We start from the raw sequence: 22,292 nt of genomic DNA, 5'->3' as shown, positions 1-22,292 counted from the left end.
GGGAGCGGCCGAGCGCGGCGTTGCTGCCCCCTGGCGGCCGGCGGGCAGCGCCGACCCTGGGCCGCGGGTTCGAGACTCCCCCGGGGCACCGCCCGCGCTGCCCTTCCAAAACACACCTCCGGTACCAAAACTAGACCCAGAACGACTCAAGGTCAGCCGAGTCTCACACTCCATGTGACCACATCCACCTCAGACAGCACAGTAGCTTAAGGAACTCAGCCCTGTGCAACATTCACACCCAAACCTTGGGCCTCTAATCCCTGAACACACTCACGGGCTGGTCTGGATCCTGCCCAGCTGGAAAACTGAGTCAGCCTCGCACCAAGAACAGGTGAGGGGTTAAATTCCTGCACAGAAGAGGATTCAAGCATGCACAGTTCAATACTGCATTACAGCACCAAGCCCTGCCCCTTCTACCCCTTTCCCAGCCAATTCTGACATGTCCTGTGATTTAGTCCTGTAGATTGGATTATTATTACTAGTATTATTTAGTATTTCACCACACTGCCATTAACAAAATCCATTAAGGAAACGTGGCCAAAACTGCCAAGGACAAAGCACTCAGGGATTTGTTTCTTTTATAAACCCCTAAAACTCACACTAAAAGAACCCCACGTAACTTCCAAATCCCAGGAAAACAGAAAATTGACACAAATTTTAATATTTATATATTTTAAATCAAAACACAATTAAATATAGTATGTTTTAAGTACATGAATGCTTGGGTATGAGAGAAATAAGAGGTGGTACATAGTACCAAAAACCTATACACAGCCTTTTTTTTCTTTTTGCTTTTTCATATACAGTGTGTCTCTATACAATCGAATATTGCAACAGAATAACACTTGCTAGTCAATCAAGATATTCTGAACATTGGAAATGATTTGAGTTCTTCGCATAGTGATTTCTTTGCACAAGTTTGAGGAAAAAAGCAATTATCAGAGTAAAAAAAAAAAAAGACCCAAAATAAGTGTTGTATACTAAAAATGCAGCAGTAACATAATGGTGAGACACTGAGTACTTCTGATACCCTGCAAAAATCAATTCACTGGAAAAAAAAAAAAAGAGGTGCTGTGTAACATGGTAAGTGTTGACAGTGTCAGGAAGAAGGCCAGAGGTCATTAAAAATTGCTTTTCTTTGTAAACCAAACATCTGGAATTAGATACTGTTTTGGTTGGAGGACAACAAGCAGTGGAGAATGGCAGCAATTACTTTTTTTCCTCGCTCGTGGGATGGAGAGGACAGAAAATGGAGCAGTTTCCAGGGTCCAACCTGCTCGGAGCTGTGGCTTGGGAGCTGCCCAGGTGCAGGATCCGAGTGTGCTCTGTGGTGGAAGGAGGGGATGTGTGTGTGCAGGGGCACGAGCTCAGCAAGGAGGAGTTACACTGTCCAGGCTTCGCTCCTGATCCTTCTATCCTGCCCTCAAAGTTAATGCAGTTATGAAGTAAAATACATTTATCTTACAGTTGAATACTCATCTATTTCAAGTAACGGAAAATAAAACTTAAGAACTTTCTAGGTCATTCACTGCCCATGAATTCACCCTTCCAGGTTCACCTCTCCAGTGGCCAGTGGAGGGGATGTGTCCCAAGGCCTTTGCAATTGTGTTTAAAAATTACAAGTAGTAGAACTAGAAATTACAGCAAAACCTTCCCCTCTGCTGTGGCCTGTGTCCCATTCCAGACATTTTGCTTAAAAGTCTTTTTGAGACAGGGTCAAGTATTTGTGAAGTCGATCACAGTTTCTCAGTGACACATTTGTAAACTGCATCTTCATCTCTAAAAACCATCATTACCGTGAATGCCACATACAACAGGAAAAAGTGTTTCTTCACTCTCTACAGTGGAGGTCCAGGATTGCTTCTCTTTCATTCTTCCTTAGAAATGAGGGAGATCTCGGCGGTTGGAGTAACAGTGCTTTGTTTTTATTGGCTGTGTTAAAGAATCCACCAAAAGGGAAAGTTCACTCATTCTCGAAGTGGAAAAACAGATTTCCTGTTCTGGAGTTTCTAAAATCATAGCTGGAAAAGGAAAAACAGGGTTAGAGAATATTCTACCATAAAACATACAAAGGCAATTGCTCAATAGAAAGATATTTTGTGTTTAAAAACATTGAAGCCAGGTATGTTCGAGTTTGAGAGAGGAAAAACCCCAAATCTAATCCCAACACACTCAACCTTTTGATTATTTGCATAATTGAATCCAGAGCATCTGCAGCCACTTGATATTTCTAAATACTGTGCTGAGGGACCTTTTCATCCAGCCAGACTGGAATTGTATCACTTGCAGCCAAGCTATCAAATGAAATCATTACACAAGTTATTTAAACATAACTGGTCTATTAGAAAGGAAGCAGTCACATAGTGAAACTATGGATTCACCTATTTGGGTCTAATAACTAAATTACCTTCCACAACTAAACATAATGCCAGTTAATTTTTAGGCAGTCAGAAGTACCAGACATTAACTTGGTAACCTGCTGTCACCAACATTTCACCAAATCTAACTGCTGCATCAGAACTAAACAGAGAACACATGGGCTGAACACCACCACAGCCACCAAACACCAACACACAACACTGAACCCCCAGCCTATGGCCAGGGCTGCTGTGTCCTTTTAAAGTCTAAGGACAGAACTGTGTAAATGAGTGCACCCAACGAGACAACTTGCCCAAGTTTTACTGACACTTCAGGCAGATGTACAAGTATTGATTAACAAGAAACAGCAAGTGTGAACTCAAGTAAGGAATTACAGTATTGATCCTGCAACACAAATCACCCTTTTAACTAATAAGGTGGTTTGTAAAGACTTGAACTAAGACCAGCTTAATGCCTGCAGAGGAGAACCACCACAGGCGTCTGTTAAGAAATTCCTACATCATCCGTAGGCCGAAACACTTCCAACCTTTGTTTCTTCATATCATGCTATGCCAGTTTGAACATTTACCAGCGTGGGTTTCAGAGGCACGAGGAAGGCAAGTGAGAGCTCTGCTCCTCCCACAGCCTGGCCTGAGCCAGATGAAGACAGGCAGCCTTTCCACCCCCTCACCTTCGTAACCTTCTCCGAAGGCTGTTCACATTGCGCCTGCTGCATGACGTCGTTGACTATCATCTTTGCTATCCTCCAAGCCATCTCTTCTTGAGCCTGCCGTGGAAAAAACAGCCCAAAATGCAGATATAGCTTCAGGTTCTTGAAATAAAAACACAGTGCCCTCAGCACAATGCACTTGGAGTCGTGGTTAACCTCCACAACTCAGTGACCTGCACAAACGTGTCTCCCTCGATGGAAATGCACTTGGCTTTTATTTTATATTTATGGCTTGATGCAGTTTCCAAGAGAGTTAGCAAAGTTTTTAGATTTGGCTATTGGGGATTTGTCCAAGCCCCTCTGAGGGGGAGAAAAATGCAGCCTGTAATCCATGTACAGTGGTCACTTCATGGTAAAAAACAAACAACAGCACCTCCATTCCTACTTGATCTTTAAGGTCCCTTCCAATCCTAACCATTCTATGATTTTATATAACACCACAATAAGAAAAACCCAGACTGAAAGCACACATTTAACCATTATATTAGTTAAACCAGCAAGCACTGGCAAAGATCAAACTAGTTTCACACATCCATGCAATCAGATTATATTTAGCTCACAGTCTCACAGTTCTTGTTGGTGCAGCAAAAAAGATACTGAGAGAAACAGCCAGGATTAAGGACTTTAATACTTTATCTCCCTTATATATACTGGAAAGTAAGTCACAAGGACAACATGAAAGAGGACACACCTCATCTGTGTTTCCTTGAACCCATTTCTTCATTGCTTGTGAAAACATGGACCCTGGTTGAGATAAAAACAGCAAGCAAGGTATGTTAGCAAACTGTGGCACACACCTCTCCCAAAGCTAATTCCTGTCATCCCTCTGAAGGGGTTGCACTGCACAGGGGGGTGCCACATTCGAGGGCACAGAGGAGTGGCATGAGAGACAAGGGACTGTGTGGGAGCCACAGTTCACTGACACTGAGCCCGAACCATCCGCCTTTACCAGAGCTGGAAAGCAGCACTAACAGCAGGTCCCAGCCTGAGTGGGAAGCATGTGAAGAGCTGCAGTTCTTTTTCATCTCGAGACCAAATCTCTGAAGGTTTGATCATCAGCTCAGCTGCTAGCAGCTTCCATCCCTGCCAGGTTCCATCGACAGCTCTGACACCCACAGGCTGCTCATACTCCCCGGAGTCCAGCTGGACCAGAAAAGCAGAATTTGGATAGCTAACTGGGCCAGAGATGGGGTTTGCTTCAGTATAGGACAATCCCCTAAACAGCTCTATTTGGCTTAAGACAGATCTGGAAAGAGTCAGGAATCTTGCTTCTCTTGACTGCAGTAGGGAAGAGAGCAGCTCTGCAGACGTTTACAGGAATGCAGAGAAAGAGGAAAGCAAACCTTTTGATTTTTTGACATCAGGCTCTGGTTCAGATTCTCTGATGAACTGTCCCAGGTCACTGACACGTCCAAATGTCATCTTCCTGAGGAGAGGAGGGGTAAAGAACCATATGGGTTACCAGGACAGCTTTGGCACTATGGAAAGCTACCAGTCAGGAAAACAACAAAGCAACCACAACAAAGACTCCAGGGTCAGGAGACTGACATTTACCCAGCACCATCTCTTCCACCTAAAATTGATACACTGGGAAAAACCTCCTGCTCTTCTCATGCCTCTGAATTTGAAGAGTATCAGAAGCAGGCAAATGCTTCAGTGACTCAGTCAAGGACTATCAGCAGGCAGGGCTGGCAAGTGCTCTGCACTATCACAAAAACATGTCATGAGGGAGAAACAGTTTACAGGACCTAAAAGGACAAAACAAACAATTTCTGTACGAGATCCACAGAGCAGAAGAGCTTTATAACAAACAGCAACTGCACAATCAGCTAAAGAAATTAAGTATAAGCCCTTCTCTTCCATGGGGGTAGGGAGAAATAAACTTGCCTTTGCCCATTGCGATACAAAGTTGCCTGAACTTATTCTTTTCTAACCCCAAAGAGGAGCTACTTGGCTGTATTTTGGGATCAAAGAGGAATAATAACTGGGACAAAGAGAAAAATCAATTGGAAATATTTTTCTGGCTGCCATTCTGGTCAGAGAAACATTCACTATTAGTGTTAAATCCCACTTCTGAAATAAATTTAGTTTCACATGTTAAGACATGGACTAATATCTTCTGTTTAGGCCTACTGTTCATGCAGGAGGACAGGGCAAATATGAAACAGAGGTGAAACATGTAACCAGAAAGGATGAGATACACTGAAATGAACCTTACCCTGCATATGTTCGTTGATATAAGGATTCTGGATCCAGACTTGCAGCATCTACAATTATTGCTTCATCAAAATTTTTCAGGATTTTAACATTAGCCTTTTTGACATTGGACTACAAATAAAAATTCTAAGTATTAGTGCCCAAAGCAGACAACTCAGCTTCTTAACAAAACTGCAATTATAGTGTTTCTAACACTTAGATAGACCTCCATCAAGTCTAGAAACGAGCTTAAAGCAATTAGAAAGCATCTACTCAGCCATGAATTCCTACCTCAGCATGACATTGTTTTTAAATAGAGGATGACAAAGTTCTATGACCAGAGCCAAAGACACACTGCCCAGGTCAGCACACATGTGTCAGGGCTGAGCATTACCAGCTCAACAGCTCTGTGTGTGCACACAAATCATCTGTTGTGAGCCTGTAGCACTGAACCACCTCCAAAGCTTCACTCATCCCTCTCATGCACTTGGGAAGCAATTCCCAAACACAGATGCCTCCCCCGTGCACAGAGAACAAACATTTATCTTCTGGCCTGGAGTATTTATGTAAGATCATGAAAAGAGCCAAGGCAACATCAGAGCAACAGCAGGGAGAGCAGGAACACACAGCGATCCATTATCACCTGGGCACAGAACAGAAACATCCATGGCAGCTGCCTTGCAACCTCCTTCCCTGCTGCTCTGCCTAAGTGCTGCTCTTTATGCAAAAATATGCAGAGAGCCAGAGATTCTCCTATTCAGACAAGAAGGAATGCACAGCACAGAGTGCAGCACTTCATTTCCTAAACCATCCAGCCAATTACCAGCAGTTCCCCCTGCTCAGACTATCAAGCAGCAGGATGTTTTCAAGAACACAGATTTTATTCCCCACTTTGCAACCAGGGGAGGAATATTCCCTCCTTGCAAATTTGGAGGTTTAAATATACTACAAGCAGGTAGCACAGCTTCCAAGTTACAACAGCTTCCTATTGATTAAAAAAAAGGTTATTTCTAATAAAAAGAGTTTTTAAATGTTATGGCAGTATGAAACAGTGTTCAGTAATATTAACAGCTTAATAAAAATGTAACTTTGATGGCAAAGCACTAAAAGTAGCACAAGGCTTTGGGTACAACAAATACCACAGATACCCTTCCCTGCCAATATCTGACAGAATTTAGCAGCAGTAGGTTAAACTCATCCTAATGGAACAGGCTTTAAATAAAAGTGGAATGGGAAGCTTCAAATCATGAGATATTTCCTTACAGTGTATGAACTTGGATACAGACACAGAAAAGCTACTGCAGCATTTGCTGTAAGAGAATCAAACCAAGGAATCCATACCTGGGAGGCAGAGCCATCTGGGGCCCCTATGGAATCACTGTCAGGAGAGCTGCCAGGGCCATGGATACTCAGTGCAATATTCCCTCCCTGGAACTCATCTCCTCGTACTGAATGGATGAGATCGTTCAAGTACTTGTAGTAAAGGTTGCTGGACAAGAAACCAGGTAAAAAAACCTGAGAGGCAGAAAGAATCCTCTTTAATTCAAGGCTGACACACAAGCATCTCAGTCCTTGGGTAGACAGAACACAAGTAGAAGTGTCCACACATGGAATTATTCTGGATTAGCAACTACATTGCTTTAAATTTTAATCCTACTGCAAAATGAACAAACCCAACTGCCTATTAAACAAATCCTCCAGTACAGGAACTGAAGTTCAGATTTTTTTCCCCCTTTAGAAACTAAGCCTGACAGCCCAACAGCTTACAGGTATTTTGCTATGCTGTTCAAAGTCCTCTGCAGCTCCAGAATCAAATCACTCATTTCTAGTATCTGGGTACCCCAGAGTTACATTATTAGCCACAGCACTGATATCAGACTTGCAAACAACTCCTACTAGGAGAAAGGAAAATTTTCTAAAGATATAAAATAAGCTGCTGATAGCAATTCACATGGGAGGAAATTCTGTTACTTCCATTAAACTGCACTAATTACCCAAGACAAACATTTCACAGAGCATTAACAGCAGCCAGTGGGTGGTATCTTCAAATCAGGCTGGGGGAAACAGCCTAGCAAATTTTACCAGAGCTATTATCTATTATCCAGGCAAACAGGAAGTCAGTAAAAGAACAGGACAAATCAGGGATGCTGAAGGGGACACTGCAGAACTTCCACATCACCTCTCTAACTGTCAAACCCGTTCTGAAGGAGGGGTCTCACCGTCTCCATGGTGGTCCACGCCTGCCTTAAGGGAGTGGTGAAGCAGTTGGGGAGAGGGCCCCCCTCCCTGCAGATGTTGGATTCGATCTCCAGCCTCACCGAGTCGTCAAAGCCCAGGGGATGAGTGGCCTGGAGGGAGAAGTACCTGCAGCACAAACAACAGAGAGATTTGCAAACCTTTGCAGGTGGTCAGAGTCCACCTGTGCCCCAGGCCCTGAAGTAATGACATTCCAAACAACTGCACACACCTGGTCCCCACTGACTACAGGTGAGAGCTACAGGTACTGCAGGTGAGAACACCCTGCTCACAGAAATGGCTCTGAGAGCCCTGTCCTGAAGGCACAACAGATAAAAGCAGCAGAGTGTGATGTGATCACTGGTGAGCAGAATGTGACACACAGCTTTGGACAGGGGAGCTGGAATGGAGCAGGAAACACCCAGAACTCTGAAGCAGCATCTGCTCTACTGCTCAGATCACTGAAAGCTGAGTTTATGGATGGGTGTGATGAGCCTCAGGCTGAATTGTTTGCTTCCTCTCCAATTATTATTTCCTCCTTGGGTAATAACTCAACAAGCTCGTGGTAAGGAGTCACACTTAAGCTTAAGAACAGACTTTTCCTGGAAGCAGTTTTGATGACTGTCTTCCAGTTGTCTTATTGCTAAAGTGAAACACAAATTAAAGGAGAAAAGTTCCTCCCCTGAAAGTCTTGATATTAAAAAGGATCTGACTGCTTCCTTAAAAAAAAAGAACATAATTTGTAATACTAAGAACAAGCACTAAATAATTTGTAACATTAAGAACAAGCTTTTATTATGTGTGATAACAGTTCCTACAGCTTACTTTATATGGACAACAGTACCTGGACATTAAGGATTTTCTACAGTGATGTACCTGCTATTAGGTTTAAATCCTTTACATTTTCAAATGGCAACCAATCAGCTTTGATACTTCAAACCAAACAAACTCAAGCAACCAAGTCTTGAAAATTCTGAATTATGTTTAAGAATGGAATCCTTGTAAGGATTTTCTCCTCATGTATGAGGAAAAATGTGAAAAGCTCCTGTGTGCAAACCTGAATAAAATGCATCTCAGCAGAACAGCACAGGACTGCAGAGTTATGGTTTGAAAATGAAATTTTCCTTTTGCACAGTGCAACACAAAACTACAAGCACAAAACCAAGGAACTGCTGAACTCCCTTACTTGTCATATAAAATCATGGCATCGTTCTGTGCTTCCTGCCCATCATACTGGCCTTTTTTGGCAGCAAGTTGAGACTGGAAGTTATCTGCTGCCAACCAGAACTGCAATACATTAACTGCATCTTCCTTCTCCATGTACTGGAAGGGAAATCACAAAAAGAGGAGAAATTAAAGAAGTTTAGCAAGAAACTTTCAGTAAGCATAGACAAACCTGCTCCTTCTCATTTGAAACAAGAAACATGGTCCGTATATTAGTGATGCAAAATTGTCACCAGGACACAAATATTTTTATTTTTTTCTGCTGCAGACAGATTTAGTTTAAAAAAAATTAAAAACTTTTGAGATTTCATTTCTGTACAGATTTTCACATTTAGATTCCAAAAAAACTATTTATTTGTCTCACACTAAAGACAGAAAACGTCATTTTCATGCTACACTTAGTTTACACTGAACTCAGCACATTGTCTCAGCTTCCCCACCTGCTGTTCCAAACTACATCAGCTTGTCAGACTGTCAGGACAAGTATTTTAAAAGCTGATTCCCTAAAGGTGCAGGACCCTGAAACTGTGAAATCCCACATTTAACCTATCACATCCCAACCTGGTGCCCTCTCCACATAACACTGTTGAATGATTTGTTATCTGTAATAACACTTAAGGCTTTCAAAGTCACTACTTCAATTTGCAAGGTCAAGACGACTATGCCAAAGCTTCTACAAAGCAAAGAGACACTCAGAAGCACTCACTGACTGGAGAAGATGTGCACAAATACTCATTCCACAATACAGTGGATGGGTCTGAACAATTGAATTAGTTCTACATGTGAGCAGGAAATAATTTAATGCATTTTTTCCCAAAAAAAGGTACACCTCATTTTTTTTAAATGATATTAGTCATAGAATGACAAAATGCTTTGGGTTGGAAAAGACCTTAAATAGTATCTCATTCCAATCCCCTGCCATGGGCAGGGACACCTTCCAGTATCCCAGGTTGCTCCAAGCCCTGTCCAACCTGGTCTTGGACACTTCCAGAGATGGGGCAGCCACAGCTTCTCTGGGCAACCTGTGCCAGGGCCTCCCCACCCTCACAGGGAAGGATTTCTTCCTAATACCTAATCCAAAGCCATCGAGGAATGAACAGGTTTTTTCATTTGCTAGAAAGGAATACAAAAGCAAACCCAAAGCCTGACACTCACCTCAGAGAAGTAGAACAGGGCTGACTCACAGAAGAGGATGTCAGCCAGATACACAGTCCCACTAGTCAGCACCTCGATCTGGTATTTACAGAAATGATGACTTCGTAAAAACTCGCTAAAGTGCCTGCACAGAGAGAGGGACAATCAGGTATGGAGGGTCACCAGCATTCAGGGCACCCTAAGAACCAACCAGCTCTCACCCAGAAGTCTGATACTTTCAGCTGGATAAAAGCAGAACAAGCAAGAAACAGGGCAGGTTTACAGACAACACAAGAGATAGAGAACACGACAACAGCGTGCACAGCCAACTGCAGCAGGGGAGCACAAGAATGGGTTTGGAGGGAGGGATCTGAGCAGCTGCAAATACAGAAGGCTGCACAGAAAAATGTGTCCATAAACACTGTTAACAGAACCTTTAGCAAAAGGACAAGAGACATGAGAATCCCAATCATTCCTTCAACTTACTCTTGTTCCATTGCATTAAACACTATGGACTGTGCTGTAACAAAACAGTTGGGGTCCACTTGGCCATCTTCCCCACAAATCTTTGCTGCAAAGAAAGACCAGGGCAATTTTAATATGGATTTGGCTGACGGAATTGTGACTAGTGACTGAAAAACTGAAGTTCAAATCCACTAGAATCAACTGGTTCTGGTTGAGCAAAAAGAGCTTTTAAAGTACTGCAGGTGGCCAAATGATAGTACTATGGCTAAAATGTTCAGTTGAGACTCAAATTTGGATCCCCTCCATAACCACCAGTAATTCTTTCCCTAATTTAAGTAAAATCTCTGAAATTTCTTCTGGGGATATTGCATATCACTACTGAAAGGTCAGACCCACTGATACTTGTAATCCACTAGCATTTTACAACTGACTTTAAAATTCATAAAAATAAAAATAAATGCAAGTGTGTGAGGTATTAAAGATACACTTTTATAGGGAAGGAGCAGCTCTGAAATGGGTAACCAGCATTAATTCTTACCAACTATGTCATTTCTCATTGCTTCTGTAATAGGGATTGGTTTAGCAGCATCTGGAGAAATATATTTGGTAAAAGTACTAACTGCATCCCGTTCTATACCTGCGAGGAAGAAACACAGAATCAAACTCTGAATTCCTTGGTCTGGAACAGGGAGTGAATAACAAACATCTGCTCTTCAGAAAAGCAAGTGCCTCATCCTCATCAACAAGTTCCCTCCAATGAAGCTTTCAGTGCACTGCTGGATACTCTGCTGCTGAGAAGCTGCAGTGGCTGTGGGATCTCCAGCCAGGTCACAAAAAGCCCAGCATGGACTAAAATAGAATAAAGCAACGTGCTCTGAATTTTCCCTGCCACCAGACAAGGCAGCACCTGCTTCCTCAGCTGCACACCTCAGTCCCAGAAGCAGCACCTTTCTGGCAAGTGAAGTTCCCAATTTCTAGCTCTCATCACAAAGAAATCACTGGAATAATAAAGGAATTACAAGGAAAAAAAAAACAATCTTAAAATGGGATGCCTCAGAACAAGTTGTGTGCTTTGTACATCATCTTTTGAGACTTGGGACTCTGCTCTGAAAGAGAGAAAAAAATTACACTAAAATGGTTTTCAGATTTCCCAGGAAGGACCAGTGCTTTCAAATTCCTTTTAAGGCATCAGAAGGCAGAGGTGCTTTTCATGACTAAAATATAATTTCCCTTGTTTCAGTGACTTTGAGGTACATGATAAAGAACTAAATGAGAAAGACAAAACAAAGAGAAAGGGATGCAACAGGAGGAAACAGTTGGGCAAACAAAAGGAACTGATATGAAGAAAGAAATGTTCCTTTTTTGTCTGTAAACTTGCACAAATGAGGGAGGACTGAGTAGATGCAACGTAGAGAAGCAGGTTACTGTGCATGTAGCTTACTACCAAAAGGAAATATTTTAATTTCATCCTTACTTCCAGTAGCCTCTGAAGAGGTGGAATCCAAATGACAACAAATCAGTTACAAGGGGAGGAACTCCAGCAAATAAATCCAAGAACAAAAACAGTACATTCCACACACAGATCTCTACACACCTCTTGTAACCTCTTGTAATCATTACTTAAGTTATTTTACGTGATACAGGATATTTACCTTCCGTGCAAAGTTAATTATCAATTCTCAGCCCCTTCATCCAAATTTTCTGCAATTTTTTTTAAGTCGGGATGGGACAGGTGAGGGAAGAACAGGACATTGCAATGTTCATCTTCATTTCTTACAATTACAGACGTAAGAACAGAAGCAACCTAAGCTTATTGAGCACATAATGATTTTGAAGTCTCTTCAGCAGTATATTTACTTTTAATTGAGACAAAGAATACACAGTTCAAACTGACCAGCAGCTGATACAGCAAGTTAATATCACTGATACATAAAATTTTTTTCCTCCCAACATCCCACCATCCTTGCTAAGAACATGAGAGCTGAGGCAGCTCCCTGCACACTCCCCATTTCCCACCTTTTCAACGCACTTACTTTTCATGAGTTTTCCTGACAAGTCCTTTAGTGCAGAGGAGGGGCTGTTTCTATTTGACACTGAAAGCTTGGAAGATTCTTGCTGATCAGCTGGAAGAGAGTGAGTCCCTGTCTCCGACTTTCTTAGACAAAGAACACTGGCACTGCCACACTCCTGCCCCGGGAGCACGTGGTTCTGGCTGTTCCCAGTTCTGTCCTTCCTGCCCGATGCCGCGGGCTCGGCCCGGAGCAGCCGGGCTGGGCCACAATCCTCCAGTCTCTCCTCAAGCAACTCAGTTGGAGGAGATGATGCCAATTCCTGCTGTTTGGAGGGTGACACTGGCTCTGCCAGGGAGCTCTGCTTCACGGTGTTCAGGCTGTGTGCGCGGATGCGGGACCACGTCGTGGAGTGGAAGCTCTCGGCCTCTAACCAGAACTTCACCAAGTGTTCCATCCTGCGCAGCTCCATGAACTGGATGAAATAAGGGAGGGCTACACTGTCCTGCAGGACTTGTTCGAGGGTCTTTGAAAGGCTTGATTTGGTCTCTTCAGCCTGATAATTCAGACACGATCTGCCTAAAGGAAAACACAGAGGAAATGACTCCATCTTGTACTGCAGAGGTGGGCGTTGGATACAAAAGTGCCTCTTCACAGTTACATTGCAGGACAATTCCAAAATAATGGTGGAACACAAAGTAAAGCAACCTTTTTAAACAAACAAACTGCTGTCCCCATTCAAAACCCTCCCAGGTAACAGAGATGTTACTGTAACAGCAGCCACATTCTTATTACTCATCTACTTGCCTGAAAACCAAGGGATGGTGAGTATACCAGAATTAAAAAAGAAATGCTGACATTATTCCAGAGGTGATGAGGCCTTACCTAAGTCTCCAAAATGAGCAGCTTCCATGTGACTTGGCTGCTTCTTAAGGGCAGCTGTCCGGCTGCTGGAAAAAGAGTCCATGTTGGCAGAGATGGCATTAATGGCCACATGGCTTGGTCCTGCAGCCTCCAGCAAGGCATGATTCCTAGTGCTTCTTTGAGGGGAATGTACTGGGATTGGAGCTGGAATCGAGACAGGAACGATTAAAACACAAGGACCCCAAGACCTCTTTTAAACAGAACCCAACGCTAAGCACCCCAAAATGAGCCAGGGAGTTTGCAAGATTCAGCCTTATTAAAACCTCATTGTACCACTGTGTGTTATCTTTGATCAAGGCTCTGACAAGAGGGAAGACCTCGAGTTTTATTACAGCAAGAATAAATTCACTCCCACCCAAATCGATTTTCCTTATTCAGCAGCAAAGCAAGAGAGGCCAAGTCTAAGTTCACACATGAAATATTATTCCTGAGTCTTCCTGCCTCTTTGATAACCACTATCGTAACAGCTCAATACTCTGTCAACAATTCAGTTTCATTCCAGTGCTCCTGCCAATCCATTTCCATGCCTTTTTGAAGGCTAAGCTGTCTTACAAACCCCTGAACCACAAAGCTACCTGTGAGTTTTAACAAAAGGATTTTTCAAAATATTTTTGTTGTCTCCACTTGGTTCTAAGAGGAAAAAAAGCAATAAGGCAATACCTCTGTGAAACCCATGTGAGCTTAACCCCCTCTGGCTGTTTTAGGACATGACTGGGTGTTAGAACAAAGAAGAACTTCCTCTCACAAACCTCTGCCAGCGAAAAGGCATCAACTAATTGTCAACTGATGACAAAGCTGAAAATAACAAAACATGTTCATAGCAGTTTCCAAATCTCTCAGGAAGCTCCCTTAGACTGGGATGTCATGCAGGGACATCTTACACCTCTGACTCAAAAATAAAGCACGTCAGATGACACCTTATCTCAGCACACCACTTCCCAGTGATGTGTTTCATCAAGGTGTCAAGAAACTTGGGGTTTATGACTTCCATGATGCGTCACTTTATTTTTATTCCCAATTTTATGACACATGCTGGCAGAAGTCGACAATTTCAGACTTGCATGTCAAGGTAACAGATCCCTCAGGAGCAACGGTACAGGAGAGTTAAAACATTTGAGTTACTGTGAAGTGTTTGGTACCAAGACACCACTTGCTGCTCCTTACAAAGCCTTTGGTATTTCATACCAGCAATGATGGAGAAAATACCTTTTTTTCCAAGGCCATGGGAGGGCAGCAATGGGAGAACTTGGTGGAGGCTACTCATGTAGAACCAGAGCCACACTCCTCACAACGCTCCAGGCTTTTTGTAAATTAGATTCAAGTTTAATTCTGTATGATGGACATCTGAGAAAAAATTATTCTACTTTATCTAAGGGTCAAACACCTGTTCCGAAGCCTCAGGACAGCACCACATCATGTCATACACAACTTACTGTTTCCCATATTTGATTTGAGAGACCACCAAGGTGAAAAAGTCTTTATTTCTGTCTTGATGTGCAGATAACACATTAACAAGTACAGAAACAGGATTTTGTCTGAGGGTATAAAAGTAACAGATCAGATTCATGCATTTACCTCATCTCCTTTTAGTACTACAAGAAAAACTGACAGGATAAGCAAACTTGTTTTCCCAGAGTTTATACATTTCTTTTCCATCATGACTTTTTTCCCTTTTCTAACAGATTTAGCAGCAAGATCTCTGTACTACATGGAGGAGGGGCAGCAGAACAGCTATTCCTTCTCACCAGGATTTGCATCTTCAGCCTCACAAGCCACATCAGACACAGTTAAATCATATCCTGCAGACACAGTGAAGCTGCATTTTCCAAACTCCAAAGGACACCATGTGTGAGCAAGAAACTGCAGGAGCAATTTGTTGCAGATAAGGAATAACCACCATGCACAAGGTGACCGACTTGCCTGATCACTTTGAATTAGAGCTCATGGCTGACATAATTTAATAACCCTCTGCACCTACAGATTCAGCAAGATGAGTAGGAAAGATTAGTTACTATAAATACTCAGAAACAGAATTAAGTTTGGGGTTTGTTTTGGGTTTGATGCACAGGTCAAATCTGTGCTCAGTGTAAGGAAATGATCCTGCTGGGTAAGGTAAAAATGGCAGATGACAGGAGAGATCTGAATTTATAGACAAAATATTGATCTTACTTTTAATTGCTTTCACATCTGTGGTGTTTTCTTGTTCTTTGCCTTTCACTGTAAAATACAAGGGAAAATGTTAATGCTATTTTGGGTGACTAGTGGCATTTACCTGAGAGTGGACACAGAATTCCCAACTTCAGCAAGTCTCAGAGGCAGATGTAAGCCATGCTTTTGTTAAAACTGATCTCTCCCTTAAATCTGCACACCCAGTAACTGACAGAGGCTTTCAAAGCTTTCCTGTTGGTTTATTTTCAAAAGGAAAATCTTATCATCCATGAATTAACATTATGTTAAAATTACCATGGAGGAAGATGTCTGCTGTCCATAGAATTAAAGCCAGGCTCTGGGAAGAATGGGAAAGGGGTGTTTTAAGTTTAGGGCACTGGCTGATGCACTCTATGAAATAGAAATCACACACCTAAAAACATCTCCCTCCTATTACAGGAGGAGCAGCACAACTCACACCACTGAAGAGATGACATGGAACCAGCTCCACAAAGCCAGAGCCTCCTGACTCCTCAGTCATGATGGATACCACGGAAATGTTCTGGAAACACACTGCCAATACTTAATTCTCTCACAAATAGTATTGCTTAACCATCACCAAACCTCGGGCAAGCAACTGATGGGGAGATCACAGTTTAAAAAGCTGTGATGGAAGAGTGTTTGGGGGAATGTTTTAAAAAAATATTATTATTTTTTTAAAGGAAGCTCCGAAAGGAAGTGAATGAGGAGATCTGTTTAAAACAAAAATAAAGGAACCCAAGCAGTACATAAACACAATACATAAACAGGATGGCATAAACAGGGGGAAAAAATGAAGTGGTGATATTGGAGAACGTGATCTACCACAGAAACCTTCTCTCACTGCTCCAGGCGAGGATTATTGACTACAAATAGGTCATCCCTGAACAGCGACTGTGGAGTCCTTCCAAACACAACCACAACTCACAGCCCAGCACAATCACCACATTTACATCACAAAACACGAGCAGATTAAAAAAAAAAAACACACCAAACAACAAAAACACAAAACCCAACCCCTTCCTATCCTGACTTGGGGATTTTAAATATTTTAAAGGGAGACTCCAGTCTCCGGTTACATAATTGCCCTGCCCGGGTGGCTGCAGCGCTGCCTGCCAGCCCTCCCTGCGAGGAGAAAAGCTGCAGGGCTGCAAACTGGCAACTCGGGGTTTAAATTTTAAGCTACCAGCGAGCACGTTCTCTGACAGAGACATTTAAGTGTCCATTAAAAGAGGCGGATTCTTCACAAACTGACCTCCTGCCGCCCGGAAGCAGCTGTGACAGAGTAACCAGCCTTTTACATAACTGGGAGCTGATGGGTGGGAGAGAAATCCCTGAGAAAATCTGCATGTCTGAGGTAGCACTGAGGCACAAAGGGAACGAAGCAACCTCTACACAGTACTACAAACCCTTCTCTTTCCAAAATTATTCCAGTATTTCATCAAACCCATTCCTAACTATCAGCAGTAATTCCCGAGTTTCACACAAGAGCCCTCCATAAGCCTATTTTCAGTCTAAATAGGCCTGTTCCTTCTTACCAACTATTCAGTTCCTCTCTAATTACCTACTTACTACTGGTAATACAAACTCCAGGTTCCAGCTCCAAACCCCTTACACACAGGCTGCCTCTGTCCCCAGCAGCTTGGAGCCCAACAAAGGAATGTCCTTAACTCCAGAGGACAAAGCAAACTCCTATCTATGGTAACATCAAATTTCAGGGAGTGAGGTTTCACTACATGAATTTACTTTCACTTCCCTCAAAAAGCGGATGTCCCGTGGTGTCTGTGTGAAACCGAGGGCTGAGGGTGTGTGAGATTTCCAGCAGCCAACCCCATTCCAAAGGGGTCACGCGCCAAACCCTCACGTGACGTTCAATTCGCATCCTGAAATGCTCAAGAATGAACAAACCCAGGAGACAGTGCACAAAAACCAGTGTGAACCTCCCAGGATCGGCCAACCAGCGGGGCTGCACGTTATTCCCAAGGTGTCCCCAGGGATGAGCGTGTCACCCGTCTGATCCACTGGCAGCAGTTTCATAACCTGCCCTCGAGCGCCCGGCTGCTGCTTCAACTGTTACACTTTGATTTCTCAACCCATTATCCACCCTCAGTCTCCCAGGCCTTTATTTTACAGCCCGAGCTATAAAAACATTTCACTCTTGTTTTTTGATCCTTGTCATGAATTAATTTAAAAATAGTTCTAATTTTTACCCAGTGCAATATCCTCCTAAACGACGACAGCTCACCCCAAGAACCCTGGTGCTTGTATGTTTTTTGGACTGCGTGGGTCTACAGTTTTATCCTAAGCTTTAAAGTGCTGCTTTTCTCCCAGCTGCAGTTTAAATCTTCTCTAAAAGCCAAATCTAAAAATGGAGATCACACAAAGCAGTATTTATGTACAGCCCAGATGAAAGGTTACTCCTCTTCTCTCCTTCACAGCATCTCTCTCGGGCATTTAGTGCTGATTTGCTTCTCTGACCAAAGATCCTTTAATCAAAGGAACACAGATCCTCAATTACACATCTCAGATAATCAGACATTTCATTCCTTTCTCCCTGAGAAAGTTTCCACCCAAGCTGACCTTGTCCCTATGATCACACACCAGGACAGAACATCAGCTCCACAATTCCCACCAATGAAGCAGCAAAAGCTGTTTCTGAAGAGTTTATAACCACTACGAAAGTTTCATTCTGCAGCTCGATGTTTGAATGTAAGCACTCCAAAAAGGATTATGGCACTTGCAAAGCCCTCAGTGGACTTCCAGAGTCTTCGTATCTGCTGATAAGAACAGTTTAGACACATTTCTTCCAGAACTAACCTCCACAAGGAATGACATTTTCAGCGTTGCTACTTTGGCTGAGCAAGCCCCAGAGGACGTGTCAGCCAAGAGCAACATCACCACCTCAGGTACCACGTTCTTCCCTCCCAAGATGTGCATTTTGGGTTCAGTAATCGAGAAAGGCTTTAGGACAGCGCTGCATCAGCCACTGGCAAAGATCAATGGTTGCACTGCTCGAGCTACAGTCACGAGGTGACAGAACTGTCCCAAGAGGCCCTTCCTAAAAGGTACCACTTTCTATAAAAACCACCCAAACCACAGCTGTGGGGACTGAAAGCACAGTGCCCCTCACTGCGGAACGAGCACAAGCACCCTCGAAACACTCCACTCTCAAACAACACTTAAACCACATCCATTTGTGCCATTGGAGCGTTATAAATAATTCAGGAGTCCTAAATTTCCAATCTTGTGCTCCATAACAAACCAACGACAAAATAATCTGCCAGTGACTCCTCTGGCTTTCACAAAGAGCTCGGTGTGATGAGCTCCCTTTTTAACTGGGGTTTTCAGCCGCCGCTGTACATTTCTAGCCTACTGTATTTTTGTAAAAACCCACGTACGTCAGCATTGTGACAAAATAACCTGTAAACTGCTAAAAGGCTCAGAGCCCGCGGGAGGTGTGGGGGGTGTCACAGGCCCCTCTCCGCCCGGGTCCGCGCTCGCAGCTGCTCACCAGGGGTCGAGACCCCGCGATCCCCTCAGAGCCCCCCCACCCCCGGGGGGGGACACTCACCGTCATTCCCGCCCAGCCCGCTCCGCAGGGCCCGGCCGTCCTCGCGGGGCCCGCTCACCGCGGCCGGAGCGGCAGGGCCGGGGCCCGGCAGCCGCGCGGGGGATGAGCCCGGCGGCCGCCCGCCCGCCGCCGCCCCCCTGCCTTTCCTCCTGAAGAAGGACATAGCGCCGGGGAGGGGGGGCTCGGCGGCCGGCGGGCCGGGGGAAGGCGGGAGGCAGGGAGGGCGCGGGCCGGTCCCTATGAATGGGGCTCCTGCCCCCGCCCGCCGCCACCGCTCCCTCCGCCTCTTCCTCCCGCGGCGGCGCCCGCGGCCGCCATGTTGTCAACAACCGCCCCGCGCCCACTTCCGCCCAGCGCGGCCGCGCGGCACGGCGGGACGTGCCCGCACTCAACATGGCCGCCGCGGCGTCGGGCGAGACGACCAATAGGGAGATGGCTCGCGGCGGCCATGTTGGGTGAGGGCAAGCAGCCCGCGAGGGTCCACAGCGGTGAGGGAGGGGAGGCGGCCATCTTTGATCAGGGCTAGGGGCGCTGGGCCGGGGGAGGCGGGGGCTGCCATCTTGGTTGAGGGCACAGGTGACCTGGGGACGCTGCGGCAGCTCGGGCGCGTCCCGTGGGCGCGGGTGACAGCGAGCCCTGAGGGCAGGGGACAGTGGTCCTGAGGGCAGTGGACAATGGTCCTGAGGGCAGGGGAGAGCCCTGAGGGCAGGGGACAGTGATCCTGAGGGCTGGGGACAATGGCCCTGAGGGGAGGTGACAGCGGGCAAGTGTCATAGCAGGGCCACGAGAGCCAATTGCCCTGCAAAGAATCTGGAGACCTCTGAGATGTGGCCCAAAATGTCCCCTTTGGCCACAGAGGCTGCAGCAGAGGGGACGGACACAAGGACGGATGGCCAGCCCTGGCCCCCATCCGACCCCTGCCCAGGGTCTGTGGGCTCTGCAGCCCCAGCTCTGGTCCCTCATGCCAAGGGCACATCGTGGCCCCGGTCGGTGCCTCGTTTGCTGCAGGAATGTGGCAGCTCCGTCATTCCATCCCAAACCACCCAGACACACCAGAAATCCCTGCCAGGCTGCATAGCGCCCGTCAGGACGTGGGGACACTGCTGGGTCCTGGCAATTGCTGTCTGATAAGTCAGTTCCGTCTGCGTCCTGGATCCTGCCACAAAAATCCTCTTAATTATCCTCCCGAGGCAAATCTGCTCTTTCCTCAGCCACCAAGGACATTTGTCATTATAACTCAGCACTCAGGTTGATCTCTGAGGAGCAGAGCTCTCATATAAATGCTTTGCAAACACTGCATAAAGACTGTTATTATAAATTCTGGTTTGTGTATGAGGAAACTGAGACACGGACCCAGAGAGCAGCTCTCCCCAAACCATACAGCTCCACCTGATCCGTGCAGCAAACCATCCAGCCTTTTCCTGGGAATCTGCCGTGAGTGCCATGAACTCCAGCAATGGTGAGAAGGGAGAGACACAAACTGAGTCGCTTTCCTGTGGGATTTAGTGCTCCATACCAGGCAGGAATTACCTTTCCAAGCATACAACTCTCAGCCCAGTTCCTCTGCGAGGTGTTTTATGCCATGACATTTCTGGGCTCGATCCCCAGGACCTTGTTCCATGGGCCCAATTAACAAAACACCATGAGAATCCCAAAACAATCCCTGCAGGAGGTGCAGGGATCACAGGAGGCAGCTGCAGCTCTTCCTCTGCCATCCCCGTGTCACCCCTCTGCCATGTAACTGTCCTGCCCTCAGTGCTTGAGCCACGAGAAAATGATGTGATTAATAATCATTACGAAAGTTCCTGCACCATCTTTCACCCAAGTGTTGCAAAGCTCTTTACAAACACTCAGTAATTAACACTCATAAATTGTAAATTGCATAAAAGGTACATGGGGATCTTCCAGGGCTGGTCTGGAGCCGTCTCTTGGGCAGGATAGTGCAGCTGATCAACACCCTGTAGCAACTGCATTTTCTCTTTTGATATTATTTTTGTTAACTGATGCTCTTTGATACAGTTTTGTACACATGCCCAGAGGCTGGTTGGGGGATAATGAACTATCCTATATGGTTTCTGCATAATGAATGGAGTTATTTAATTGGCACATAACCTAAGAGACTGCTAGTAGACTAAAACATTCAAAACATGAGCAAATAGGAAAGAATGGGATGACTCAGGGAACACTGAATTAACAGCCTCTGTCAAAGAAATTTGCACCCACTCCTCTTGGGTTTCAATGCTGGGGTTGAAGAAGAATGCAGTGATTTACATCCTTTTCCATGGGTGAATTGCAGGCATTGCTCATCCCACTTGGTGAGGAAAACCTTCTATGTAACCTTCTATGTTGCAACTCATTTTCAAACAGCAGCTCCTTTTCCAAAAACCTCATCCAACCTGTCAGAGTCTTTGGGATAATTCAATTTTCTTTGCATCAGATTCTGGATAACTGAGGAAACCTCAAGATATGAGGGTCTGACATGAATTACCTTTCCTGGATTAAAATTTTCTCCCTTTTCTGGGAATATGGAGAAGGGCTGAAGCTCCAATCTGCAGTTGGTCACTGGAGATCTGAACTGGAAGAGTGAGTGACAGCAGGTTCCGGAGTCTTTAACAGCACGTGAGAGTTTAATTGTCTGAGCAATCAGCTGAAACATGACTTCAGGACATGGGTTGGCCAATGTCAGAGAAGCTGAGGGACTCCTCCCTGAATTAAAATATTCAAATAAAAAAAAAAGCCTCCCTGCCTGGTGATTTTTCCCTCTCCACAGCTAGAAAAATAAACAAACTTTAATAAGATCTAAATGGAATGATCTTGTTTGGACAGAACTAATAAAGCAGAACAAGACTTTGGCGTCTTTGACGTGGGTAATTAATCACGGGGAACTGCCCTGCTCAGTTACAGCACAAAAACACAAATGTAACAAATCAGGTTAGAGGCCATTCCCATTTCTCACATCTGTGGGACAGTCCATTTGTTTACATGTATTCACATGATGCTGAGATTCTCTCTCACATTTAGACTTCTCACTACTTTGGGAATACAAATAATAAAAACTACATGACTAAGGGCTTTAACAGCCGAGATCTTACTCTGGAATCAGTAATAATGCCCAAAATATATAAGGAGTCAAAAATGCCTTTGTACAGAAACACATTAGAGCTTAAAAACCATATATTCCGAACATTGCCATTGGAACTGTTAAAAAATAATACAATATTATTTCAAACAAATAATCAGACATCTTGCAAAATAAGCA

The 22,292-nt window shown here is 44.5% G+C and overlaps 1 protein-coding gene and 1 long non-coding RNA gene across 3 annotated transcripts; one reads left to right on the top strand and one right to left on the bottom strand.

Moving 5' to 3' along the window:
- The first annotated feature begins 48 nt into the window (after positions 1-48).
- Positions 49-21,831, top strand: LOC135425562 (uncharacterized). The gene is made up of 3 exons (XR_010435635.1): positions 49-331; positions 14,958-15,182; positions 15,883-21,831. It is a non-coding gene; the product is annotated as an uncharacterized LOC135425562 (long non-coding RNA).
- AKAP10 (A-kinase anchoring protein 10) lies at positions 646-19,196 on the bottom strand. 2 transcript variants are annotated; one of them, XM_064677934.1, is made up of 15 exons: positions 19,034-19,196; positions 15,445-15,492; positions 13,237-13,419; positions 12,376-12,930; positions 10,881-10,979; positions 10,364-10,448; positions 9,899-10,022; positions 8,706-8,842; positions 7,504-7,648; positions 6,626-6,799; positions 5,307-5,416; positions 4,432-4,514; positions 3,780-3,832; positions 3,050-3,145; positions 646-2,021 (listed from the first exon to the last, which is right to left on the bottom strand). In XM_064677934.1, the coding sequence occupies exons 1-15, from the start codon at positions 19,194-19,196 to the stop codon at positions 2,016-2,018; spliced, it is 2,061 nt and encodes a 686-aa protein (XP_064534004.1). In that variant the 3' UTR covers positions 646-2,015. The 2 variants fall into 2 exon arrangements, with proteins under 2 accessions (XP_064534004.1, XP_064534003.1); XM_064677933.1 differs by lacking the exon at positions 15,445-15,492.
- Positions 21,832-22,292: the final 461 nt, after the last annotated feature.

Source organism: Pseudopipra pipra, chromosome 21 (genome assembly GCF_036250125.1).
Source record: "Pseudopipra pipra isolate bDixPip1 chromosome 21, bDixPip1.hap1, whole genome shotgun sequence".
In the NCBI taxonomy this organism is placed as follows: domain Eukaryota; kingdom Metazoa; phylum Chordata; class Aves; order Passeriformes; family Pipridae; genus Pseudopipra; species Pseudopipra pipra.
The sequence above is the reverse complement of the archived record's forward strand: the minus strand, read 5'-3'. Positions and strand labels throughout refer to the sequence as shown.